General features: G+C 36.6%; 7 protein-coding genes across 13 annotated transcripts; 2 read left to right on the top strand and 5 right to left on the bottom strand.

Annotated features, from left to right (window-relative positions):
- Positions 1 to 156: 156 nt before the first annotated feature.
- LOC111807101 (BEL1-like homeodomain protein 7) lies at positions 157 to 3,195 on the bottom strand. The gene is made up of 5 exons (XM_023692677.1): positions 3,022 to 3,195; positions 1,637 to 2,377; positions 1,078 to 1,451; positions 936 to 996; positions 157 to 813 (listed from the first exon to the last, which is right to left on the bottom strand). The coding sequence occupies exons 1-5, from the start codon at positions 3,193 to 3,195 to the stop codon at positions 373 to 375; spliced, it is 1,791 nt and encodes a 596-aa protein (XP_023548445.1). The 3' UTR covers positions 157 to 372.
- A 3,259-nt stretch (positions 3,196 to 6,454) lies between these two features.
- On the top strand, positions 6,455 to 7,362 carry LOC111807198 (metallothiol transferase FosB-like). Its single transcript, XM_023692807.1, has 3 exons — positions 6,455 to 6,712; positions 6,846 to 6,951; positions 7,033 to 7,362. Exons 1-3 carry the CDS (start codon positions 6,558 to 6,560, stop codon positions 7,279 to 7,281), a joined length of 510 nt encoding a protein of 169 aa, XP_023548575.1. The 5' UTR covers positions 6,455 to 6,557; the 3' UTR covers positions 7,282 to 7,362.
- Positions 7,363 to 9,973: 2,611 nt separating this feature from the next.
- Positions 9,974 to 14,295, bottom strand: LOC111806590 (probable polygalacturonase At1g80170). Its single transcript, XM_023691966.1, has 9 exons — positions 14,038 to 14,295; positions 12,724 to 12,855; positions 12,476 to 12,646; positions 12,347 to 12,367; positions 12,041 to 12,248; positions 10,893 to 10,974; positions 10,703 to 10,811; positions 10,513 to 10,629; positions 9,974 to 10,430 (listed from the first exon to the last, which is right to left on the bottom strand). Exons 1-9 carry the CDS (start codon positions 14,242 to 14,244, stop codon positions 10,149 to 10,151), a joined length of 1,329 nt encoding a protein of 442 aa, XP_023547734.1. The 5' UTR covers positions 14,245 to 14,295; the 3' UTR covers positions 9,974 to 10,148.
- Positions 14,296 to 15,792: 1,497 nt separating this feature from the next.
- On the bottom strand, positions 15,793 to 16,224 carry LOC111807693 (MAPK kinase substrate protein At1g80180-like). Its single transcript, XM_023693523.1, has one exon. It carries the CDS (start codon positions 16,194 to 16,196, stop codon positions 15,843 to 15,845), a length of 354 nt encoding a protein of 117 aa, XP_023549291.1. The 5' UTR covers positions 16,197 to 16,224; the 3' UTR covers positions 15,793 to 15,842.
- A 1,309-nt stretch (positions 16,225 to 17,533) lies between these two features.
- LOC111807273 lies at positions 17,534 to 18,519 on the top strand. The gene is made up of 3 exons (XM_023692931.1): positions 17,534 to 17,815; positions 17,884 to 18,151; positions 18,224 to 18,519. The coding sequence occupies exons 1-3, from the start codon at positions 17,724 to 17,726 to the stop codon at positions 18,506 to 18,508; spliced, it is 645 nt and encodes a 214-aa protein (XP_023548699.1). The 5' UTR covers positions 17,534 to 17,723; the 3' UTR covers positions 18,509 to 18,519.
- Positions 18,520 to 18,870: 351 nt separating this feature from the next.
- On the bottom strand, positions 18,871 to 21,142 carry LOC111807272 (zinc finger CCCH domain-containing protein 39-like). 6 transcript variants are annotated; one of them, XM_023692926.1, is made up of 4 exons: positions 20,971 to 21,142; positions 20,820 to 20,879; positions 19,985 to 20,720; positions 18,871 to 19,113 (listed from the first exon to the last, which is right to left on the bottom strand). In XM_023692926.1, exons 3-4 carry the CDS (start codon positions 20,586 to 20,588, stop codon positions 18,920 to 18,922), a joined length of 798 nt encoding a protein of 265 aa, XP_023548694.1. In that variant the 5' UTR covers positions 20,589 to 20,720; positions 20,820 to 20,879; positions 20,971 to 21,142; the 3' UTR covers positions 18,871 to 18,919. The 6 variants fall into 6 exon arrangements, with proteins under 6 accessions (XP_023548694.1, XP_023548696.1, XP_023548697.1 ...); XM_023692928.1 differs by having other exon boundaries at positions 19,985 to 20,703; positions 20,971 to 21,123; XM_023692929.1 differs by having other exon boundaries at positions 19,985 to 20,542; positions 20,971 to 21,123.
- Positions 21,143 to 21,657: 515 nt separating this feature from the next.
- On the bottom strand, positions 21,658 to 25,930 carry LOC111807271 (biotin carboxyl carrier protein of acetyl-CoA carboxylase-like). Of its 2 annotated transcripts, none has more exons than XM_023692924.1 (10): positions 25,870 to 25,930; positions 25,582 to 25,649; positions 24,988 to 25,173; positions 23,676 to 23,755; positions 23,247 to 23,306; positions 22,909 to 23,163; positions 22,769 to 22,831; positions 22,197 to 22,265; positions 22,048 to 22,093; positions 21,658 to 21,955 (listed from the first exon to the last, which is right to left on the bottom strand). In XM_023692924.1, the coding sequence occupies exons 2-10, from the start codon at positions 25,589 to 25,591 to the stop codon at positions 21,885 to 21,887; spliced, it is 840 nt and encodes a 279-aa protein (XP_023548692.1). In that variant the 5' UTR covers positions 25,592 to 25,649; positions 25,870 to 25,930; the 3' UTR covers positions 21,658 to 21,884. The 2 variants fall into 2 exon arrangements, with proteins under 2 accessions (XP_023548692.1, XP_023548691.1); XM_023692923.1 differs by having other exon boundaries at positions 25,582 to 25,767; positions 25,870 to 25,886.
- Positions 25,931 to 26,868: the final 938 nt, after the last annotated feature.

Below are 26,868 nucleotides of genomic sequence, written 5' to 3'. Positions count from 1 at the left end.
GATGGAGACAGGGACGAGGACGGAAAATATAATCTTGTCCCCAACCCCATATAACTAAAGGGGAAAAAAATGTTCCTCACTCCCTCCTCTATTACCCGTTTAGGACGAAGTCCTGCAAGTAAAATAAACATCTATACTCTTGACCTAGAGACGAGATTTAAACTCGATGAGAATTCAAAAATTACAATTAGTTTCAAGAATTGCATTACAACCCCTTATTTGTTTGGAAAACTACAAACAAATTACACTTATTTGCAATTATATCCCCAATTTTCCAACAAATTACACTTCTTAAACTATAAATTTGCACCATATACCCTTATATACATGTATATTTAAATTTTATCTTCTGTCATGAACAAGAGCAGAGTTTCAAACTACAAAATCATGCAACATAGTTGAACTGGTGAGCCTGCATTGATGATGCCTTTCTGGTTCCAAACATGGCAAATCTTGTGACTCAAGCTCCACTGAACCAACCATTCTGTTGGTACTACTCCCAAACATCCCAAATTCATCACCTTCACAATGCTTCAACTCCAGCGCAAGTGAAACGTCTCCTCCGATTGAGAAGTTAGTCGACTTGATCATGTCGTTGGTAGAACACGAGCGGTAGAGGACTTGCTCGTGCAACTCGTGTAACTCGTCCCCTCCTCTATCTTCGGAGAATAGTGAATTGTTCCATGAGGCTTTGGATGCATTTTCTGGTGAGGATTTGATGTCCATGTTTGAGTCTCCGAATTCTTCTTTGTACATCTCCTCGACCATTGGTTTCCATAGCCGAACACGCGCGTTTATAAACCAGTTTGCAACCTAAATGAAACAAAAACGAGACGTATAAGAATATATACACATATGCCGTTCGAATTTGCAAGCAGATGGTTGAGTTTAGAGGCCGAAATATCGAGTTTTCGGTTGAGGATTAAAGACATTACTTGGTTTCTGGTCAGGCCAGTTTGTCTTGATAGCTTAAGCTTCTCTGAATCCTTGGGATATCTATGGACAATAGCCAAAAACAAATGTAAACATTGCTAATCCAGATGTTGAGAATGTGTACTAGGGGTTTAGAGGGCATACGGATGGAGGAAGTGTTCGAACAGCCAAGCGCGAAGAATCGACACGGAGCTTTCGGGAAGCCCTCGTTGAGGTCTCCAACTATGTGGCGTGACACCGAGCTGTTGAAGTGCCCTCTGTTGCCTGAGGTGCTGGTCGACAAAGCGGAGACGGGGAATGCCTTCTTGAACAAAATGGGAAGCATCTTGCTCCCCCAATGTTCTCCTGGTAACCTCAATCTGTGCATTGATTGCATCTTGCAAGCGTCGAAAGTGACACGAAATAGTCTGGTGTGCAAGCGCAGTGTAGAACTCTGCAGCCCCCCGGCCTGCTACAGTGTCGAAAGACGACGACAACAATTGCAGATGTTCGTAATATTGCTTGTACCTTCGATCCACCTGCAAAACGTTCGACATAGATATAGATATCAAACCGTTTGAGAAACTAGTTGGATTGGAAAACAATCCTCAACAGCAGATAGAAGAATAATAGGAACTTCTACAATGTCAGCAAGTTTTCATATGAACAATTTGAGCTAGAACAAAGCATCTAACATAAACAAATCAAGAAGCTGTTGCCTTACCTCACCCAACAAGGACAAAAGCTTTGAGTTTTTGTTCTTCAAATCCTGTCGTTCGGTAGGCGATAAATCACCCGACGAATTTGCGATCAACGATTCCCTCGAACCAGAACATATCTCCCCATTCATATCATTACATCCCCCATCATTTTCTCTACAGAAATCAACACCCAAACCACTGGAACCTTTGAGTTTCCTAGACTTCAGCTCTTTCAAAGCTTCCCGGATGCTAACCATTTCGTCGAGCACCTGCTGAGCAGCTTCGACGTATACCAAATTCAACGTCGAATTCCCAGATCCCGCCACTATATGCATACCATTATAAGGTTTCGGATTCGGCCTCTTCTCGAAGATCGAAGAAGATGCATTGATGAATGAAGAAGCCATAGCAGGGTTCTGATATTGGTGAGGAAATGAAGACATAGAAACAACAGAGGGTGAGTGTGTGGAAAGGCTAAGTGAAACACCCTGACATTGAAAACTTGGATCATCTAAAATTCCTACTACTGGTGGAATGAAAATCATTTCACCATTACTTCTATCTCCCACAGATTCAACATAGTTTGAAGAAACCCCAGAAAAAACCTCTGAATAATCTCTGCAAGAAGGGTCCTGATTCTTCATGAACATCATCAAATTCCCAGAACAGAGTGGCTGTTCTTGGGAAGAACAACCAAGTTTCTGGTCATCACCTAACATGGAGTCTCTTTGATTGCTTAAACCAGGAAACAAACAGTTCTTAATCTACCAAAAAACACAAATCAACTCACAGAGAGATCAAACAAAACCCAGTTCAGAAAGAGTTCGTATGAAGAATCTGGATCAAAGAATCAAAAGAATCAAAGATAAAGAACAAAGAAGATGCTGATGATTACCCTGGAACCCCAATGATGCGATCGTAGTGGGAGGCATGAGAAAGACCCAAATTCCCAAAATGGAGACCAACACAAATCCCAAGAGATTCAGAAGACGCCATTAAATATAATGAATCAATAATCACAAAAGCCCTAAATAAGAAGGAACACAGATTCTTCGCTTCCTCATAATTGGAACAACGACACCAACACCAACACCAACTCGACAAGAAAGCAATAAATTATTAAAAGACATTAAAGAACGAGAAGCGCAGCACCAACTACTTCGAAATATTTTATAAGGATTAAAAGTCATCGTCAATCCCAATCATTCAATGCCTTCTCTCACGTGTGGAAAAAGCTACATAGAGAAAGAAGAAGAAGAAGAAGACGGAGATGGTGGGTGGTTGCTTAAAAGGATTCTTCAAACCCTAACCACCAGTTGATGAACCTAAAACCCATTGCTTAATCCTTCTTTTGAAGCATAAATTTGACACCAAACCCTCTCTGTTTCGTTTGTTTATATGTAACAACTTGAATCACCGACCGTCTCATCCACCCACCGTCGTTAGCTGCTAAAGGACCTTCACCAACTATAACAATCGACCGCCGAAACGCTTGAACGAGCATCGCCTGAAGAAATGTGTCGCCAAACATGACCGCCAATTGATCCTCTGAACTTCCTCCTCGCCACATCGCGCGCGCCATGTCGAAAGACCCCATCCAATGCCGCACATCGTTCATTTTGGAGAGACTAAGTATCGGTTCTAAATTTGGTGATATGATATTGTCCAATTTGACCATAAATTCTCATGATTTGCTTTGAGCATAAATTAGTAGACGTGAACTTTCATCATACAACCATATATAAATTTGATTTTTATTTTATTTTTTTTACAATTTTTTTATAAAGATTTTATTATATATTAAAAAATGAAAATTTTAAAATAACTATTTTTCCCATTTTTCGAATTCTAGATAATGTTCTATATTATAATTTAAAAAAAAACAATTATTTTTCGACTAAAATTTATAATATTTTGACACCTCAAATAAGATGTGGGATAGAATAAAATTAAATTAATTTATTACAAAAATCAAGTAATTTATATTATTTTTTAAAATTTTAAATCTTTTAAAAAGTTAGCAATTATATATTTAAGGCGCATTTTAAAAATGGATCTTAGGATAACTCTAACATGCGCCTAAACCCACTAATCCAAGAGTCCGGCTAAATTGGGCCAACAACCCGAGAATATTCGAACGTTTTTTTTTTAAATATTTAATGAAACATTTTTATAATTAATTAAATTGGAATAGAGTCTAGGACCCTTATTATTTAAATATTTACTCAAAATACATGTTAATCTCATAAAAATTTAAATATCAAAATTAAATATTTTTAATTTTTTTTAAGGTAGGGTTGGGTTGTAACACTATTTTAAGGTTTGCTGTTTGATCCAACTAAAAAATATCGGGTCTGTCAAATTACTGGGTTAAAGAAATACACTTAATTATTATTCTAATTTCAACGAACAAATTAATTTTATTGATAAGTAATCCAAAATTTTGTATTTTTAATTATTACTATAATGATATTACACACTAATTTCTGATAATATAAAAAATTTGTTATTAAAATTTTAAAAAATAATTTTGAAGCTAAGATTTGTTTCTTAATTCTTCCAAAGTCGTGGATTGTATAGATTTGTTTCCTTACCCATTTCAAACTGTTAATTGGTCAGATCTTATCCGTTAAGTGTCGGATTGAAAATAATGTAAATTAATAATTTATTTTGTATTAATTAACTTTATTTAAAATGATAAAAAAAAAAAAAAGTGTTTTATTCCCTAAGCTACTTTTGAATGGATGAGATGAATTTGAAGAGACAAAATCTTTAATGTGTGGTTGCCAAATTTACTATAGAGATATTAATTATTTCCGGGCCAAACCCCTTGTCACGTCTCGAAGGGACCCACCCCGACAATAATATATCTTCGAATAAATTCAAACAATGTACGAGAATTTGAACGATAAGTTTTAAGAGGATGATGTCACTTACCACGACAGTATGGTCATATTACTAATTTGGTTGAGTTGAGTTGGGATATTTTTTAGACTCAACTCAATTGTCTGGGCTATCGAGTGTTCGTATGACTCAAGAACTTGACCATGGACTATCAAACTCGATTGAGTTATATTTTTTTCGGTTTGAATTGAGTTGAGTTTTTGAAAAACTAAAAAAATTATGGCTGGGTTGCAAGTTGGCGTTTTTTGGTCTGATTACCAAAAAATAGAGTTAGAACTCAACTCTACTCTTATACCGTACCTTCAAAAAAAACATTTGACATTTGTAGCTGATGTTAATTAATGCATTGTGACTGAGAATATTTAATATATTTAAGTCGAATATAACTAGTATGTTAGATAAATAGATTTTTTTAAATAATTAAAAAAATAATAACAACTCAACCCAATTTAACTCGAGTCGAATTGGGTTAGGTTATGAACTCTATTCAGATTATTTAAATCATCAACTCAAAATCTCAAGATGAATATAATAAACATTACAAAGAAACGTATTAAAAAAACAAGAAGAATGACATGTTTGAAAGTACAAACAGTTTTTTATTTTTTTATTAAAAAAAAAATATCCATTTCAATGGGATGTCTACTCAACCCCATAATTGCTCCTTTTTTTTATCTAAGTACACTCTAAACCAATAATAAATAAATAAATAAATAAATAAATAAATAACCTTTTAATTTCTTAGTGGAAAAAATGTTGTAAAACCACCACCTTAATTCAATTATTATTTTTATTAATAACACTTTACAATTAATTAGTGGTGCACACTTGGATATCATTATTAAAAAAAAAATTATTAAAATAAATCAAAATTAGCAAACTTTATTATTATTATTATTAAGATTTGATCTCCTATCTTAACAAAACTATAAAAAAATAATAATAAATTCAAATTTATTTAATTAATATTAATATTTTGCCTTTTGACGTTAACTTTTAGTAAAAAGAGATGGAATGAGAACGAACTTTTATCCTATTTAAAAAAGTTTACAAAAATTAAAATATAAAAGATTTCGTATATAGAGATTTTTTTTTATAATTATTATTATTATTATTTTGAGCATAAAAGAATTGCTTAGTGCTCTATATTAGTCTCTAGTCACTCGTCTTCGGTCCTAATCATTGGTCTCAAGTAGTCGATCCTCAATCCTAGCTGCTGGACATTTGTCTCTAGTCCCCGTCACTAGCTATTGGTCGTTGGTCTCGATCGATAGTCACCAATTAAACATATAAATATTTTAATTATAAGTCGGGTTTAAAAAAATATATTTTAAAGAAAATGATTTTTTTTTTCTAGACTATCAAAGTCGTTTAGTCTAGCATTCCAAAGAAATAAATTTGACTACACAAACTAAAATTTAGACTTTGTAAAAAAGTTGTATATAAATCAACCACCTTTCTCGGGTTATATCCGAAAAATCTTTAAATTTTTTAATTTTTTTATCTAATACGTCCCTAAACTTTAAAAATATTTAATTTGAGAAATAAATACCTTATATTAATTAATAATAATAATTCATAATTTATAATATATATTTAATGTGAATAAATTTTTGTTTGACGTGTACAATTAAAGAAACTAATTATTTTTTTTAATAATGCAATTTTGTTTTTTTTATTATTATTATAAAAAAAACAAACCCAAATGGAAAAGAAAAGAAAAAATAAAATAAAACTTTTAGTAAATGTGGAATCTGACGTGTAGAAGAAAAAAAAAAGATTCTTGCATAACAAATAATTCGGTTGTGTTTACCCGTGATCCGAGTCAGCAACGTGTCATACCCAGAGTTAGCCTCCACGTTAGCATAAACAGACACGTGGCATGACTCACCTTCTGAAGGAGTTTTATATAAACTGGCCTACGTCTCCCCGTTTTCTCTGGGCATTTCCGTAACAATCACTTCTCTCTGTTTCTCTTCTTCTTACTCATTGGCCGACATTTTCCTTTCTTCTTCGTCTTCTTCTTCGATTTTCAACAAGATGAAGGACTCTGAAGGAAATCCTCTGCATCTCAAGTCGCTAAATCACATATCGCTTCTTTGTAGATCAGTGGAAGAGTCGATTGATTTTTACCAGAATGTTCTAGGGTTTTTCCCGATTCGTAGACCTGGATCCTTCGATTTCGATGGCGCTTGGTAAAATTTCTCTAACCTAATTCAAAATCGCTTCGATTGATTCAAAATCGTTTCTCCTTCTGTTTGATTATTGTTGCTGAATCTCTGTGGTTGATTATGGCGATGATTTTGTTCTTGATCTAACGTTTTTCAGGCTGTTTGGCTACGGCATTGGAATCCATCTCTTGCAATCGGAAGAACCAGAGAGTTTGCCGAAAAAGAGCGAGATTAATCCCAAGGATAATCACATATCATTTCAGGTAATTAGTTTTCGTTTTTTTTTTCTTTCTGAAAATATGATTTGAATCTGTAATGATTACGGTTGCGACGACGATGAGCAGTGCGAGAGCATGGGAGCGGTGGAGAACATGCTGAAGGAGATGGGGATTGATTACGTGCGGGCGGTAGTAGAGGAAGGAGGAATACACGTTGATCAGTTGTTTTTCCACGATCCTGATGGGTTCATGATCGAGATATGCAACTGCGATAATCTCCCTGTGATACCACTGAGTGGTGAGGTGTCACGATCCTGTTCGCAGTTAAATTGTCAGATAATACAGCAGCAACAGCAGATTCACCAACTGGTTTAGTACTACTTACTGAGTAAGATGAAGAGGAAGAACCCATGAAAATAAATAATTCCAAAAAAAATAAAAAAAAATTAAAATGTACCATTTTGGAGTAATATTAAATATATAAATACTATTTTACCTACTCTTCCCTAATTTCAATTTTAATTAATACTATTTTTGTTATCATAACTAGGTGGATAAATACAAATAATTAAGGCAAATTTAGATATTTATGCTAAATAAATATTAAAATACTTTTTTCCCATATTTAGTACGGACAAATCATAAAGGCACCATAAGATGAATTTTGATTGCATCAAAAGACAATTGACTCGAGCTTTCTTAGCTTCTTTTCTTTACCATATTAAAAGTCGCATTAATTATTCAATAATAACCCGAGGATTAAAACTTGTCCTTAATTAAAAAAACATGTCAAATGAAGTCATGACCCAAAAACAATTAAATTTGTTCTATCGAACTTTACTTTGAACTTCCTTAAAATGTCTGGTACAGTGAAGACAGTAATACCTGGTACCAATGAAGACAGTCATGCTGGGTACCACAATATTCTTTTTATAAATTCATAATCATTTCTTAAATTAGTAGACCATAATATTCTTTTTATAAACTCATAATCATTTTTTAAATTAGGAGAGGTGGGACCTTCATCAAACAATAATTTGTTACCATTACTGTGGTAGCTAAGAAAATAAAAACCATTTATTTATAATAAATTCATAAACAATATTACATAAATCACTTTATTTTTAAGCCGAATCACACAATAAATACTATAAAATAGATTATAAAAAAAAAAAAAAAAAAAAAAAAAAAAAANAAAAAAAAAAACAGGATTCAAGTTTCACCGGCGAGAATTTTCTCATAATTTTCAATGGATTGAAGCCTCTGAATCAACAACTGATTTCTGAACCTCTTAATGAAAGCTTCAGCACTTTCATTAACATCCTCCGTCACCGACACCGTCACGGTCGGCGTTTTCTCCATCTTGGTCCTCTCTTGGCGAGGGGACGGCGGCGGCTGCTGCTGCTGCTTACAGCCACCGGCGGAGGCGGCGGCGGCAGAAAAAGCTGATTGGGAGGTGTTCTTCATAATATCTTTAAGGTTGGATGGGAGAATGGAATTTGGGGAGGGTAATATTTATAGGAAGAACGGAATAATTGACGGAGAGAAGAGTCGATTAAGTAATCAATAAGCGATGATGGGCGGTGGGCGAAATCGACGGCGGCAACTTAGGCGAGTCAAAGCGGCAACTTTGAGTGTGGGAGTATGGTCTATGGGCGTGCTGTGCCGGTTCGAATCCTTACCCAACTTCGAATCTCTTCTCATCATTGTCCCCAATTTCCAATTTACATTTTTTTTAATTTTAAAAATATATTCCCATTATTGTCGTCTTTTTGCTTGCATCACATATAACACTAATTTCAATATTTCAAAATTATGTTCGTACTTTAGGAATCAAGACTATGATGATAATATTGCTTAATCACTGTTCTTTATGAATTTTTTATTTATTTTAAATCATTATTTACCACGTTTTAAATTTGGAGTCAAATTATATATAAAAAAAATATTAAAAAAAGATAAGAAAAAACTGCTCTTACAATTTTTATTTTTATTTTATTATTATTAGTTTCTAAAATTTGTCAATAACTAAAAATAAATCAAAATCAGACATATCCTTAAAAAATGAATAAATAAATAAATAAGAATAAAAATAATTGCTCTACCAAACCGAGCTAAAGAAAAAAAATATATTCTTTCTAGAAAAAGCATAATGTTTGCTGTTAATTGAATAAATGGCTTTTTTTTCTTTCAAGAAAAATAAAATAAAATAAAATAAAATGCCGAAATGTTTGACATTAAATATTAAAGGTAGAAAGAAGCCAAAGTCTAGAAAAAAAAAAGCATAAAATAAATAAATAAGGAAAAACAAAATGGTGTGTAGAGCCTAATAGGTCTAAGTTGTTTCGAATATGTTTGTTTGAATTATTATCGTATTCGAAGGTTTTTTTGGTCACGATGTTGAAATTCAAGCGTGTCACCTGTCCTACCTAATCATAGCCTAACTTACTTTAACTTTATTATTATTATTTTTTATTTTTTTTTATGTGGGCTAAGTTGAAGATTTATTATAAGTTTACTGACTAAATTATGCTCACTGGAGGTGTACTCAACTAGTCGAGCTATGCTCATTCTGATTTTTTTTTAGTACAATAAGTGTGAATATGAGAATTTGAGCCTCTTATCTTAAAAAAGTTGGTTGAACCTCAAGTTGATTTTGTGAAATCCCACTTCGATTGCGAGGAACGAAATATTTTTGTTTTAAAAACCCTAACAGAAAGCTCGAGAGAGAAAGTTCAAAGAGGACAATATTTACTAGTGGTGAACATGGGCCGTTACAAATGATATCAAAGCCTGATAGGGAGTGAGGTGCCAACGAGGACGCCGGACCCCCAAAGGATTAGATTGTGAGATACCATCGGTTGAAGAGAAATGAAAGCATTTTAAAAACCTTGAGCCGAAACTCGAAGGGAACGATAAAGAGAACAATATTTGCTAATGATGGACTTAGACGGCTACAGAGCTCGAGAGGGAAAACCCAAAAAAAAAAAAAAAAAAAAAAAAAAAAAANAAACTTAATTTCATCGACTTCCACACAAATTTCAAAATTTAAAAACTAAACTCGTAATTTAATCGAATTAAAAAATAAATGATATTAAATAGTAAATTTATGATATTTCCATAATTCATCTTCAGCTTATCATTGCTTCTTATCCAGCCGTTGATTTATACAGAACATACAATACAACTTTACAAACCTCTCATAAGCTTCTGCAACTATGAAGAAGCTTCAGAAGTTGTCTCTAAAAAGAATGAGAAGCAGGGCGAGGCTGGACCTTCTGCTCGATGAAGCTCTCGTTACCGAGAAAGCACGGCGGGGGATAAACAGGCCCCGAACTCGAACCATGTGCTTGCCAGCAGAACGAAGTCAACATCTCGCCATCGTTCGATAAGAGTAGAACGTCTTCCATATATAAGTCGACACATGGCAACGTGTCGCTGCAAGCAAATTTTATGGCCTCGTTTGTTGCTGTAGTTCCTTTGATGTGAATGAATGATATGTCTCCTACTTTAACAGCTGATGTCTGCCAATCTCAAAAACAAGAAGTTAAAGGTATGTCGTTCGGGTTCGAATATGAACGAGTTGGAATGAGTTGGAACTCGTACCTGATTGGCACATGGATGATTCGAGTCGCAGTAATACTGGTCTATGATTATTGGGTTTGATACATTTTTCATCAACATGTTCTTGAAGGTGATATCAGTGGCGAAGCCACTGCCACCCTGATGGACACAGCAAACAGGAGCACAGATCAGCTAATGTGTATACAAATGAGCACGAACAAATGCGTTTTACCTGCCATGTTTTGATCCTTGCTCCGTTTTCGGTGTTCGACAAAACAGCTCCATCGACCCTTATGTTATGTACCTGCGCCCATGTGTTTTGCTTTCCCAAGCTTCCAATACTGATGAACGAAAGAGCGATTTATCGAAACCGGGTTCTTTGATCCAATTGGAGTGATCTAACTAGTGAAGATTTATGTTACCTTATTCCATGGCCTGGTCCACAGGCAATGTCTTTGATCAAGATCCTTGAAGAATTATTGACTATAGAGATACAGTCATCCCCTGGAAAGGAAATGCAGCTGGCATTAGAATTCTCTATTAGATAAAAGCGAAGGATAGCGTTCGATCATCGTCTTTGTCGTCATATTAGCAATTTAGAAAGTCGAACTGAGCTGAAAGAAGCTTAAATTAAATTGAGAGTGTGCCAACTCGGCTCACATCTATGATGTCAACTCATTCATCTGCTATGAGATCCCATATCGGTTTGGAGTGGAGAACGAAACATTCTTTATAAGGGTGTGAAAACTTCTCTCTAGCAAACGCGTTTTAAAACCTTGAGGGGAAGCCTAGAAGGGAAAACTTAAAGAGTACAATATCTGTTAGCGGTGGGCTTGGGCCGTTACAAATGGTATCAGAGTCAAACACCGGGCGGTGTGCCAACGAGGACTCTAAGCCCTGGAGAGGGTGGACACCAGCCACCAGGAAGTGTGCCAGCGAGGACGCTGGGCTCCGAAGGGGGGTGGATTGTGAGATCCCACATCGGTTGGAGAGAAAAACGAAGCATTTTTTATATGGGTGTGGAAACCTTTCTCTAGTATACGCGTTTTAAAACCTTGAGGGGAAAGCCCAAATAGGACAATATCTACTAACGGTGGGCTTTGACCGTTACAAATGGTATCAGAGTCAGACATCGGGCGGTGTGCTAGCAAGGACGCTAAGCCCCAAAGGGGGTGGACACTGGATAGTGTGCCAGCGAGGACGTTAGACCTCGAAGGGGGGTGGATTGTGAGATCCCACATCGGTTAGAGAGGAGAACAAAACATTCTTTATAAGGGTGTGGAAACTTATCCCCAGCAGACACGTTTTAAAACCTTAAGGGGAAGCCTGAAAGGGAAAGCCTAAAGAGGACAATATCTGCTAGCGGTGAGCTTGGATCGTTTCATCTGTATGATGGTCGGAAAAATTCAAGCATCAAACTAGGCCAAACATCGGGAGAGCAATATGAAGCCTACTTGAGTTGCATATTTATAACCGAAGATCGACTATTATGTTGTTCATAAATCTAAACTCATCATAAGATAGAATCATAGAACAGTCTCAAATGATGAGTTGGTATTAGATGACTGACCTGTACTAACGACGCTATTCTTGACCGTGACACCCTTCGACGCACTTATATGAATTCCATCAGTATTCGGGCTAAAAGCAGGAGCGATCACTTTAAGATTAGAGGCAACGACGCGAAGACAGTTTGTGAAAGAAACATGCATCTGTTGACTGTCAATAACCAACAGATGATGAATCTTTAAATTCTTACACTTATGGAAAGTAAGGGCCTGCAAAAGAATAGTGAAAATGTCACCATGTCAATACATGTCAAAACTCAGCTGAGAAACAAAATGAAGATAGAACACTTAGCTCAAGAACAACTCACTGTTGGAGCGTGTCGACACGGCTGCCATATAAAACCCGAAAAACGACGGTTAATGCCTACTTCGAGACAGATTTAGACAAGTTAACCTGAAATGAGACAGAAGGATACAGAGTTTGAAGAAGAAAATACATTTGTTGAGTTAATCTTGCAAGATCTCATCCACCATTTATATCCCATTCCGTTGATCTCGCCTCCGCCTTCGAGAGTCAGGTGGTTCACCGCACGAAAGTAAAGCCATTTCCTCGGGTTTCGACCTTCCCAAACGTTTGGATCTTTGGGAGCATTGATTGTGCCATGTATCTTATAAGAATACAAACTACATATAAGAGGTAAGGAGATGCTGTATGGAGGGTAGAAGAATGGCATTTGGCTCATACCCTTAAGGTCACCCTTGACCGACAAGGACCATGAAGCTCTATAGGATGCACCAGAAATGTGTTACTAGCTGGAAAAACAATTCGTGTTCTAGTGGGGAAAGAACAGGCAATCTTCCAGGCTTCAATGAGTGGCTTCAGACAAAAATTGTTACAACATCAGCAAACACGACAGTTATACTTCATAATGTCACAAATGTCTGTCCAATCGAGCTTAAAAAAGAGAAAGAAACGCCAAACATTCAAAAGGCTACAAAAAATCACTGACAAGGTTGTAGAGAAGTTCCCATTTCAATCTAATCGTCCACAGCTACCTTGTCCTCTTCGGGCTTTCCCCCTCGAGGTTTTTAAAACACGTCTACTAGGAAGAGGTCTCCACACCCTTATAAAGAGGTTTTTAAAATGTGTCTACTAGGGAGAGGTTTCCACACTCTTACAAAAAAATGTTTCGTTCTCCTCCCCAACCGATGTGGGATCATTACTAGGGAGAGATTTCACACTCTTATAAAGAATGTTTCGTTCTTCTCCCCAATCGACATGGGATCACTACTAGGGAGAGGTTTCCACACTCTTATAAAAAATATTTCGTTCTCCTCCCCAATCGACGTGGGATCACTATTAGGGAGAGGTTTCCACACTCTTATATAGAATGTTTCATTCTCCTCTCCAACCGATGTGGGATCTCACAATTCATCCCCTTCAGGATCCAGCGTCCTCACTGGCACTCATTCCCTTTCCAATCGATGTGAGACCCTCCAATCCACCCCCTTTAGAACCTAGCGTCCTTGTAGGCACACCGCCTCATGTCCACCCCCTTCGAGGCTCAACCTCCTCCTCGCTGGCACATCACCCAGTGTCTAGCTCTCATACCATTTGTAACGGCCCAAGCTCACCGCTAGCAAACATTGTTCTCTTTGTGCTTTCCCTTTCGGACTCCCCTTAAGGTTTTTAAAATGCATATACTAGGGAGAGATTTTCAATGTTTCGTTCCTCCCCAACCGATACGAGATCTCAAAATAATCACTCTAACCCATAACACGAAAATCAAGAAAAGGGAAACCAGCAACAACATCATCATCAGATAGTCGACATTCATAAGAAGCTCGAAAATATATAATATCTGCAAGAACCATACAGCTCAATTGGTTCTAATGGTGAAAGAACAACCCATCTTCCAATCACCCAATAACGCCTAGAGCCACAATTATTACAAACAATCTACCATTTCAATCAAAAGCAATGAAGCAATCATTCATCAACACATAGTCAATGTTCATAAGAATCTTGCAAACATACAATCTGGGAATTTGTTAATACCTGAGTATCATTGCTAATCCCATCTCCTTTCGCCCCAAAATCGGCAAGATAGAAAACCCTTTTGGATCTGGGTCGACTTCTGTTCGCCCCAGAAAGTGGGAGCTGCAGCAACGAGTCAAATTCAGCCGAACATTCAAAGCTCAAGCTCGCCAACACAGTGAATACAAAGATGGGTATCGGAGAGCGCCAAGGTCGATGGGCTTTCATGTTCGGAAACAGAGCTTTCGCGGAAATGGTAGGTTTTCACGGCTAATTCAATTTGTTATATACTCCTCCAAACTTAGAAATTGTAACCAAACAAACATATTATTTTTCTTGTTTTAATTATGGGGTTGAATTATTGAACTTCATATAAATAGCTACTTGACTTGTTTTTGCAATCATCTTCAAGTAACTTCTCTTTCAAGTTAGTTTAAGGTAAACATCCTAATAATGAATGGACTCGAGCGGCCGACATCGGTTGGACTAAAAGTGTACTTGTTTTCGGCCTGATCATCTTCCACTTAAAATTGAACGAAGTCTGAGTCATAAAAATTTGTGCATTTTGTTAATGTTAGATGAATTTGGGAGAGATGTCATCCGGTTAGATTAGAGGAATGTGGACCTGGATTATAATCTGTGGGACCCGCCCCGAGAACAGGGAGGGAATGAGGAGAGATTTCACCCTGTTAAATAAATTATATTTCTCGACCCCGTCTCCGCTCAATTCCTCACTCCGCTCCCATCAAGTTTCACATACGAGGGACAAACTTTCTAAACTTTATTACATTACAAGTTCCAATTTGTTTTATATCATTCAATTTGATTAATTTATTTTATGTCATAGGGCTGTTTTGTTATCGTCACATTTATCCCTATTATTATTAATTCAACTATTAATTTATTAATCGAAAAAACGAATCACTATTTTTTTTAGATTTAAAAATTATGTTATCAAATTTTATTCTTAAAAAATAATAATTATTTCTAATAAGAATTAATACCAATTAATAGTTCATATTTGAAAAGTTTTTTTTTTTAAATGACTATTTTTTTATGAGAATAATAAATGAAATTTCCAGTTCTTCACGAGAAATTTACGCTCCAGTTCCAATTAAAATAAAAAAAATTGCAGAAATGAAAAATGAAATAGGTGGCGGAGATGGAGACGAGATTACCCTAAATCATATTTTTTTTACCATTTCTTATCTCTTGTTAATATATATATATATATTTTATTACGGCTCTTGAATACGTTTGTAAATTTGTTATTTTATTTTTCAATTTAAAATATAATTTTAAAATAATTAAATAATTCCTAATACTATTTTAGTATTTTATATGTAATTATATAGTTTTGGTTTATATTTATAAAATTGGTAAAATTAAAGTTTCATTAAATGTTTAAAGATTAAATCTTTTAAAAATAAAATATCTAACAATAATATAAGTTGATGAGATTAATATGTAGCAATGGATGCAATTAATTGTCATTATTAAAAAAAAAAAAAAAAAAATATACAACAAGTCAATTTAACAAATTAAGTGAATTAATTTAAATTAATTATTAATAAATACTAACCAACTACTAAAATGTATTAATATATCATTATAATTTAAACAATTAATTATCACAAAGTCCAATCTCTCATTAAAAAAAAAAAAAAAAAAAAAAAAAAAAAAAAAAAAAAAAAAAAAAAAAANAAAAAAAAAAAAAAAAAAAAAAAAAAAAAAAAAAAAAAAAAAAAAAAAACCAAACATATTTACACTATCAAATCCTATTTTTACGGAAATTAAAACATAAATTCCCTTAAATTTCCCAAATGCTACCGTGATCGGCGCTTGCCAGCCGCCGCCGCCGCTCTCTGTTTCTTGGCGCCGGATTTCCCGAAAGCGCTGCAGAGGCCACAAGCAGAGACTCTTGGCGACGGGGGCTCCACTGCCGGCGCCGCCATATCTTTACTCCGGAACCCCCGTCCTCCCCCGCGGTTTGATCGGGTCCGGTCAATCGTCTTGATCGGCGGAATATTTCTTCCCGTCTTCACCTCGGGCGTGGCGCTGGATTCACCGTCGTTTGGGGCCGCCTTGTTGAGCTCCTCCGAGATGAACTTGTCGTCCCAAACGACACCGGAAGATCCCTGCCGCCGGAATGACACGACAGATCTCTGCAGACCAGCCATGGCCGCCCCTTTCTCCCTCCTCTGTTTCTTCCCGTCTAAAACGACCGGTGAAAAGAGGAGTATATGAAGGGAATTTAATCAGTTTCGGTCAACCAAAGAACTTAGTCAACTATTTTATTTTAAAGGATTTTAATAAGTCAATTATTGATGCTTGGGGATAACAGAAAAAAAAAAATTATATATTTTTTTAAAAAATATTTCTAATATTTCAAAATTTTCAAAAAAAAAAAATCTAGAAAATAATATTACCGTTAGTTTTGGATCAAAAACCGCTAATATTTTAAAAAAAATACCATTCAACTTATTAAAAGTGTTTAAAAAAATACTTTTACAGTTAATATTATGTTTAAAACATACGGAAGAAATTTTAAATGTATAGTTAACACCCTTAACTTTCATTAAAAAAAAAAAAATTAAAAATTTATCGTCAATATATGGATGAAAAACATCTATCGACATCTCTTAACTTATGTTCATGACATTTCATTAATATTTATGTAACGTGGTACTAATGGTAAGATTATTCTTTAAGTTTTTTTTTTAAATTTAAAAATATTAATGAAAATTTTCAAAGTTTAAAGGTATTTTGGTTTTTTTTTTGTTTTTTTAAAAGTCTAAGATTATTTTTTTTTACTTGAAAAGTATTTTTATTAATTTAAATTAATATATATATATTAAAATACATTGTCCACAATTTAATTATTAAAATAAATTAGAATTTAATAAAATAAATAATTGAAGAAGTTTTACGCTATTATAATATTTAAATAAAAATAATATTGAAGTTTGAATGGTTGGTACTTCACAAAAATAACATTCTTCTAAATTAGAAATATAGTCTTTCAATATAATTAATATATGAAGATTGAATGGTTGAACTGACTGACCATTTCAAATTTGTCCCTACCCATTTAATTAGATTGAATATTGTCCCGAGTATTTAAAATTGTCTATAATATCCCGATCCTAACTTTCATCTCTATCCGCCTAACACTATCGCATATTGTTAGTTCGATAGAGTTCATTCTAATACCACTTATTAAGAACAAGGTATAATAGCTCAATCTCACCGCTAACGGCTATTGTTCTCTTTGAACTTTTCATTCCAGATTTCTCTTGAGGTTTTAAAATGCATCTATTATGGAGAAGGTCTAGCCCTACTCCGATAGAGACAACTGACTCTAATATCAGGCCCTACTCTAACCGAGACAACTAGCTCTAATATCATTTGTAACAACTCAAGCCCACCGCCCGTAGATATTGTTAGCCTCACAATTTTAAACATGTCTACTAAAGAGAGACTTTCACGTTAGATCTCACAAGTGCACAAACTCTAGTCATTTCACTTTCATTCGATTCGCAGGCCCAATTCGATCCGTTGGGCTAGCACATAAATAAATAAATACAAGTGTGAGGTCCATATTTAAAGCATGAAACTGCCATTCCTTGTTCTTTGTTCGATCGTTGAAACTCGAATGTGTCTTTTCAATAGCGACCAACAGACCGGAGACGCATTTCATTGCTGGCATGGCTTCTTCCAAGAAATGGGCGACCACCATATCTCGGACAGCCTCTTCTCTATATTTTCTTCTCATTTTCACCCAAGTTCCTCTTTTCAGGTAAACTTTCCATCTCTTTTCCGTCCAAACAATGCATGGATCTAACCAGCAATGTTGTCGGAGGACAGGGTTCCATGCAGAGGATCATCATTGTCGTCGTCGTCGTCGCCGCCATCGTGCACGACGCCACTGGAATTGACATGTTCCCAGCTGCTATCAAGCCAGGTCTTTCCTCCACCTGTCGTGGAGCTACTCCTCTATCCAGGAGCCATTGCGAAGGCCATATTTAAGAACAAACCCATTCCAGAATTCAGAAGTTTGCCAAAGATATACAAGTTTATCCGCATGAAAACACCACCAGCTTCTCCATTCACGTCGGATCTCCACCGCCTGGAGGTATATTACAATGTTTACTTTGTTTTCTTCTCTTTAAAATGGTGAGTTTTTGGTGATGTTGAGGTGAAGCAGGTTATTGCTGGGAGTTATTTGGCGGTGGGAGGAGCTATGATGGGGATGGTTAGGCCTGGGAGTGGGCGGATGAGTCTGTTTGGTTGCCTTGTTGCTATGTGGGGTATTGTTTGGAGGAAATCTTCGTATTACAATCATAATAAGCAATATAGCCGTATCTACCCCACCATGTTTCTTGCTGTGCTTTTGGCTTTCCTGTCTGTTAGGAAGGATGTGAGGAGGATAGTTCGCTGTGTCAAAGCTCAAGGCAACCCTTCATGGAAGAAGAAGTCCAAACGCAGATGAATCCCCAAGGTTTCATGGGAATGGCACACTCACAATTCTTTGTTTTCCTACACGATTCATGTCTATTTAATCTTTAAACTTTCACCAGCACGGTTCTAAACAAATTCAAAAGTTATGTAAGATATAAATTAGAATTTATTCTAAATGTAATCCTATGTATCCAGTAGAATTGCGAAAACATGTTTTTAAGTAGCTAACACGAGTATAAAGAAACCGAAAGAAAATTAAAAATGAACTATTATCATGAATTCAGATCTTCCTACATGCATCTCTGACAAAAAGTAAAAAAAAAAATTCATATTCTTGGTAAGAATGATATCCTAAATTCAATGTGGATAAGAAATTAAGAAGTTATGGAAGAACCTTCATTTAAAAGCCTCGGTATTTGGTGAAATCTTTGTTGTGGGTAACTCAATCTTCGAGCCAGTCCGCATAAATGGCAATCAACCTCTTAGACTTCTTTGATTTAAAGAATTGCTTCATTCTTGGCTCTTCGTTCTTACAGACGGTTCCAAATTCAGCTTGGGTAGCGGCAGAAGTTGTTGCAGAGGCATCAGATACGCTCCCACGTTGTGATGCAATGAAGGGCTCAAGCTTTTGTAGTTCTATTTTCTCCAAAAACAAAGAACACAAGGACAATATCAATGCCTGTAATTTGACAACCACCAACTTTTGATTTAAAAACGATTCAAGCAGTGTTGCAATGTCGATTATGCATATGGTTAAGCAATCATGTTTAGTGTTTTCGTGCTTCTCAGGAACAATATCTAATCAACGCTTAAAAATTGACCCCCCCCCCCCCCCCCCCCCCCNTTACGAGGGGATCATTTGAATCAACCCAAGGTTATTTATATCATAAAATTTCTCTTAATAAAGTAAATGGCAAAAGAAAATAGATTTTATATGCACTGAGACATTCATTCTTGCTCGGAGAGCTGCAAGTCACTTGAAATCATATAGTTATCAAGAATCATGAACCTCTACAGTGGTACGATTTTGTCCACTTTGAGCATGAGCTCTCGTGACTTTGTTTTGGGAAAGTTTTTAGTTTTCCCAGAAGGCCTCGTACCAATGAAGATGTATTCCTTACTTATAAACTCATGATCATCCCCTTAATTAGTCCATGTGGGACTCCCGTCCAACAATCCTCAATAATTCCTCCCTCGAACAAAGTATGCCATGGAGTCTCCCTGAGACCTATGGAGCCCTCGAACAGCCTCCTCTTAATTGAGGTTCGACTCTTTTCTCTAGAGCCCTCGAATAAAGTACCCCCTTTGTTTGACACTTAAATCACTTTTTTACTACTCCTTCGAGACTTACAACGTCTTAGTTCGACATTTGAGAATTTTATTGACATGGCTAAATTAAGAACATAGCTCTCGTACCACGTTAATATCTACGGATACCATGTTAATATCTACTACAATCCTCAACAATAGCATGGGTAATGGAAAGGAAAGAGGAATCTCAAAATACCTGCTTCTTCATGGGCAAAGCGACAAACCGACCCATATGGGCAGCTACCAGTCGTCTGCAAGGGGTAACAGAGCCTTGTTTTGCATCTTACAGGCTTTGGAATCTCACCGCCTACAACAATCTCTGTTTGTACTTTTGATCTGACTTCTTCCAATTGATCCAACCCACGTCTTCGATTCATAACATGACCAGAATCTACTATTCTAACCTCATAATTCTGGGTGGAGGAGCCAAAAGCTCTAGTTTTCTCAGGAATTTCATGAAGGTAACGACACTGATCCCCATATGCACATTTCCTCCGGCGTTGGAACTGTCTGCATACTTTCATTTCATTCGAACGCCCTGACAATGGACCTTCATGAAATCCAATTCCTCGCAAGGAAGGTAACCTTCTATGAGTATCATTCAAAGCAGGTGTAGACATACACCCCAACTCATGGTCATACCCAATGTTCCGATTGTTCGATGGTGGAATCCCAGATTTTGAAGGCATCGTACGTTGTTGGAGTCCACTATCCGAATGTGGAGGAGGCAAAGCCGACGAATCGCCACGAGCCTCTGGGACCGGAGGAGTAATTTCGTTAAAACGATAAGTAGCACTCATCTCAAGGGCCAAATCGTCCAATTTCAAGTTTCAAGTTCTTCGAACGGAAAATCAGTAGAATTCCAAGCAATATTTCTTTTCCGAAAAGTTACAATTGCAAGATTCGCTTAAATCTCTGTGCATTGTCAAAATCTTCACATCGCAAGAGAATCGAGAATTGTCACATGCAGTTAAGTAGTCGAGGAGACCAAATTTGACGCAAAAGAATAAAAAAAAAAATTCGGGAGATACCTGATGAAATATTGTCCAGTAATCAACTACATTGTGGAAAGAACTTCCAGAAGAGCAAACCTAAGTCCACAAATTTGGAAGAAACCGATGAAATTTGAAATGGCAAACGACATATCCAATTTATCGACAGGTATAACAATACAATATTTACAATGTAGGTGGGAGAAATACGAGACCGAAACCCTAGCCGTCCATTGGAAAACTCAGCGGAGAAGATGCAATGGACTCCGTCGTGAGATTCAACGGTGGAGTCCCGATCATAAATCACGGTCGCCTCGCTGCTTCGGTTTGGGGTTTTTTTCCCTTTCCCGACTTGTTTCCCGGTCGAATTTTTGAACTGTTTTATTATTATTTTTTTCATTTCCATATTCTGAAAATTAATTTTAATACAGATTAAATAAAAATATTTATGATATTTATTTATTACCAAAAAACATTTACTCCAATTTAAAAAACAATGAAAATTTTCAATTTTGGCTACAAAGTAACAACCCAGGTATGTTTTAGCTCATTACATATCATCGTCATTTTCACGATTTGGGCTATTATAAATGGTATTAAAGTCAAGATCGGATAATGAGCCAACAAGGACGCTAAGCTCTCAAGAGAGTAGATTGTAAAATTTCATATTGGTTAGAGAGGAAAACGAAACATTTCTTACAAGGGTGTAAACACACACCCTAGTAAATACGTTTTAAAACCGTGAGACTGACAACGATACATAACGGACCAAAGCAGACAATATCGTAGACTTGGATTGTTACATTAGGTTAGCAAATTTTTAAGTCAATGACATATTAAACACAAAACCGAAAAATTAAGTGATACAAAATGAAAATTTTAAGAACCGATGAACGATAAAGCTCAAACATTTACTACATGTAAAAGAAAAAAAATTGAAAGTAAAAAATTTTATGAACGTAATAGAAATTCCTACAAGTTCAACGGCTAATCCTAAAAGTTCAATGCAGAAATTTGTTTATTGAGATGAGAGAGATGGAATGGAATGTATAAGCAATCTAGAGGCATAGAATCTAAGAGAGTATTGATTTGATTTGGAGCAATCTACTGAAGCTTCTTTATCCCAGGAAATGAAGGCAGAATTGCAATAAGAGCATCACCATATCCAACAGGCTCTGTCATGAAAATGGTGAATTGCTAAGCCATTGTTCATCAAACTACAGCGTATTGAAGCGTAGAAGAAGAAAAACGTCGAAAACCGACTTACCGCCATCCTTGCGCAGTATCTTCACGACTTCTCCAGATATGTCCGACTGCAAAATGAAACGAAGAAACAATGTGCAAGAACAGTGAGAGCTTTATGTGAATACGATCAGTTCAGTACTGACTAATGAAGTTTAAAGACGAGACTCGAACCTCAATAGGGATCTCGGCACTTAACTGATCAATGAAACAAAGCACTTGACCCTCTTTTACAACCTGGTTCTGTTTAGTGAATCAATGTTAGTGAAGTTTGGTGTAACAGTCCAAGCCAACCGCTAGCAGATATTGTCCCCTTTAAATTTTCTCTTTCGAGTTTCTCCTTGAAGTTTTTAAAACGCGTCTATTAGGGAGAGGTTTCCACACCTTTATAAGGAATGCTTTGTTCCACTCTCCAACCGATGTGGAATCTTACAATCCACCCCCCTTGAGGGCCCAACGCCCTTACTAACATACCGCTCGGTGTCTAGCTCTGATACCATTTGTAACAGCCCAAGTCATAAATATTTCTACACAGTTTTAAAACGCGTCTACTAGAGAGAGATTTCCACACCCTTATAAGGAACGTTCCATTCCCCTCTCCAACCGATGTAGGATCTTATTTCATCACGGCAATAAACATGTCTAATGCTAAAAGCAAATGGGAAGATCAAAATGCAGCAGACCAGAAGTAGCTAAAAAGAACGCAATATAACCTATGAACTAACCGGCGTGTGGATTCAACATACCTCTTTACACGACGGCGGAGCAAGCTTGCCTTTTATGGTTCGACACCGCCTAAAAAACCCAACCTGCATTCAAATCTCACCTCACTCACCATCCATGACTTAGGCAAGAAGAAAATAAACAAAAAACGTTGTATGCTTACTTTAGGAGATGAAAGTATTGCTAGGCCTTCATCTCTAGCTTTCTCTACAAATCTGGAGATCCCCTCCGGAGACGAAGAAGAAACAGGTTCTGGTTTGAATAAAGCCAATGATGTTGTTTTAACCATACCGTTTGAATCCGATTGTATAGAACTTGTACTTTGAATATCAGGAGCTGGAGCTGGTTCTGGAACTGGAGGAAGAGGTACATTTTCGCTTTTTAAATCCCTCACTATCTGCAACTTGAATCCTTTGAGCTGATTGCAGAAGTAGAAGGAAAGTATTTGAGACAAAGAGCAATCGAAGTTCAAATAGTTAAAAACAGTGCAACACTACATACTTTCAATTCAAACTCTGCAATCGAAGATGTGTCACATATGTTTGTGAGCAGGGTTTCCACCTGCATACTCGAATGAAAAGTATGTTAAGATTCCCAAACGACAAGGTTACTTCGAATAAACGAGCGATTTCAGTACGAAAACATCATCATACAAATCCAACAAAGCATGGAAGAAAGTAAAAGCTTGTTGAAAATGTTTATTTTCCCAATTTCAAGCCACAATATACATGAGAATCCAATGCTCGATAAACGTATAAAGCTACACATATGCTGATCCGTCTAATATCGAAGATTTTCCATCACACTAATCGACTTTCTGTCGCAGCCATCACCCTTATATTTCCTCTTCCCAACCAGTAGAGAACAAGCAAAAAGCTCCAGTCTACTTATTGACTAAACTTTTAACTCATAAAAGAACGCCAAGTTTACCTCCTGCAAATTTGGGATAAGTTGGCTGGCCGAACTGGAAGGTTTTGTTTCTTCAGAACCTGTTTCTGATCCGGTTATGGCTGTACAAAGTCAATGAGACATGCAAATCAGAGAGTCTAACATTCCAACAGGGTTTAGGAAACAAAATATAGTAATAATGATGTCCATAGTTGTAACAGCTCAAACCCACCGCTAGCAAATATTGTCTTCTTTGGATTCTTCCTTCTAGGTTTTCCCTGGTTTTAAAACGCGTCTGCTAGAGAGAGGTTTCCACATTTCCTTCCTCTCTCCAACTGACGTGAGATCTCATAATCCATCCCCCTTGGAGGTCCAACATTCTCGCTAGCACACCATCCAATGACTATCTCTAATACCATTTGTAACTACCCAAGCCCGCCGCTAGCAGATATTGTCCTCTTTGGACTTTTCCTTCTAGGCTTTCCCTCAAGGTTTTAAAACGTGTATGCTAGGGAGAGGTTTCCATACCCTTATAAGGAATGTTTTGTTCCCCTCTCCAACTGACGTGAGATCTTACAATCTACCCCCTTGGAAGTCCAGCATTCTCGTTGGCACACCTCCCAATGACTGACTCTGATACCATTTATAACTAACCAAGCTCACTGCTAACATATATTGTCCTCTTTGGGCTTTTCCTCAAGGCTTTAAAACGCGTCTGCTAGGGTGTAGGGAGAAGTTTCTACACCCTTATAAGGAATGTTTTGTTCCCCTCTCCAACCGATATGGGATCTCACAAGAGTTTTGACAAAATGGTGAGCATTAAGTACATCATGTAACTTCCAATGGCGTAAGTTGAACGAAAGCTACAGAGATTGACAACCTCCCGAAATTTTGAGAATGCAAAAATGTATATGCCTTAAAAGGTGTACATGAATAACCAAACCTTTAACATTCAATGGAAATTGGCTTTAAAAAGTAGACTCAAGAAGTCTAGTTCACTTTTCAAAAGCTCTGCCCAATCCTAATCCAATCACACCAGCTTACCAATTTGTTCATGTAAAATTCCTAATGTACTTTCAATTCAAAAGAAAAAGAAAACCCGTTGTAAGACGAAAAACAAGAATGTGACAATCCAAGCCCACCACTAGTAGATCTTGTCCTCTTTGGGCTTTCTCCCGGGCTTCCTCTCAAGGTTTTAAAACGCGTCTACTAAGGAGAGGTTTCCACACCCTTATAAAGAATGCTTCGTTCCCCTCTCCAACCGATGTGGAATCTAACAAAAAAAACTGACTTTTGACAACAATTACATAATGTTGGGCTTCAAGAAAAGATTACAAGTAACATAAACACATACTCCGGGTCTCAGGCGATGCATTACAACAAGCACGCAAATCTCTTCGAGACGAACATGATATTATCAAACTCGAATATCGCTGCGGTGTCCTGCTCCAATTTCTTAAGCTACAAGATGGCAAAGTAGAGACTCTTCCCCTACAAACATCCAACCTGAAGACTTTAAAGTCTGCAGTTCTCAAGCTGCCTGCAATACGAGGAGCACAGCAACAACAGCAGCAGAGAAACTATAATTATGATCATAATAAAAGAAAACGAAGTAAGAATCTCATCCCTAAGAATCTCATCCCAATCTTTATACTTAAATTTGTATATCAAGAAGATTCGATCATTCTCATTCTCATTCTCATCCCCCATTCATATCATTGAAACTCAAACCCTCGGGTTAAGTGCGGAATACAGAAAAGAACTTCGAAATCATATACATTCATTAAAATCCATCATCATAGCATGATTTTGAAAGAATTCAAGAATTATCGCTTCATCATTACCAAGAAAAGAATCAGAACAAAACTCAACACAGATAACCCATGCGCGAGACTAGTAAATAAAACAAAACTAAAAAGAACCATGAATGGCAGAAAGAAACACTTACAGGACGCCATTACAGAGTACAAAAGCTCCAAGAACGATGGGCAGAGGAGTTCAGAGTATGGGCCAACACTGCAAGAACAAAAAGATTATAAATAAGAAAAAAAAACTGTGTTGATTCCTCCTGAGACGGCTACAAAAAGGGGCGAGAATTTTGGTGGTGTTCAAGATCCCAAGATAAGAAAAGATACTGTGAACAAAACGGGATTTGGAAGAGAAATTCGACGAAAATCCGTTAAAAAAGAAACCCGAAATTCTAAACGTTTTGTTTAGGTGAACAGTTGGGCCTAACCAGACGTGTCGAGCTTTTGTTCTTCTCTAACCCTTTCTCGTTCGTTCAATGCTGAATTTTGGGGGATCGTTTGCTTTTATAATTGTGCTTTAAATGAGGAATAAATTATAGGTGCCCACTCGGATACTTGTCAGGCCGTCCCCACTTCATGGCATAATCATAATCACCACCGTTAGTAGATATTGTCAGCTTTGTCTTCATGGCATAATCATAATCACCACCGTTAGTAGATATTGTCAGTTTTCCCTGATTCGTGATCTTCAAAGATAGGCAAACGAAGGGACTCACCAAGCAAGAACGTAGTTGTTTATGTGAACGGAATCGAATTTCAAATCATAAGATGACGAAGTGAACCAACAAATCAAGCTGAACACATCTTTGGGTTCTTCCATCGAACTCTCCGATGGGTATTTTGTAATGTAAAGCTAGTCTAAAGTCGATTCAGTATCAGGGCTTGTAGGGATATGGGGCACCGCCCCAAAGCGTCATGGACAAACCCAGGTGAATCAACACCTAGTTCTTTCCTACTGAGAATTTCTGCTCTCAGATACCTCATTTTATTCGGTCAAACAAAGATAACATCTACGAATTAATTTAATCCGAGAGATACTACCGTGAGGGAAGAAAGAAATTTCAGAACCTGAAAATATTTTAGAACTTTGTAGGAAGGCCCAACATATAGAGAGAGGTTTCCACCTTGTGGGCCTCTAACATACTGGTCGATGTCTAGCTTTGATACTATTTGTAATTGTCCACTTTGACCTATTGCATATCGTCTATCCGATTTAGTTCTTATAGACTCGTGTCGGGTGATCTCACCAAAGTGCCCGGGTGGTGGGTATGCAAATTGCACACCTTGGGTAAAATAGATGGCCCCACGGGCACTTTGGCACCTAGGCCATCTATCTAATCCAAAGCCCTTAGTTTGTCGGGTTTGAATCTTCTATTTGTCCAATTCAAGCTCCAATAATCATTGCATTTATTCCATAATTATTGCAT

The sequence above is a fragment of the Cucurbita pepo genome, chromosome LG12, assembly GCF_002806865.2.
Source record: "Cucurbita pepo subsp. pepo cultivar mu-cu-16 chromosome LG12, ASM280686v2, whole genome shotgun sequence".
In the NCBI taxonomy this organism is placed as follows: Eukaryota; Viridiplantae; Streptophyta; class Magnoliopsida; order Cucurbitales; family Cucurbitaceae; genus Cucurbita; species Cucurbita pepo.
This window is presented reverse-complemented; position numbering and strand designations above follow the sequence as displayed.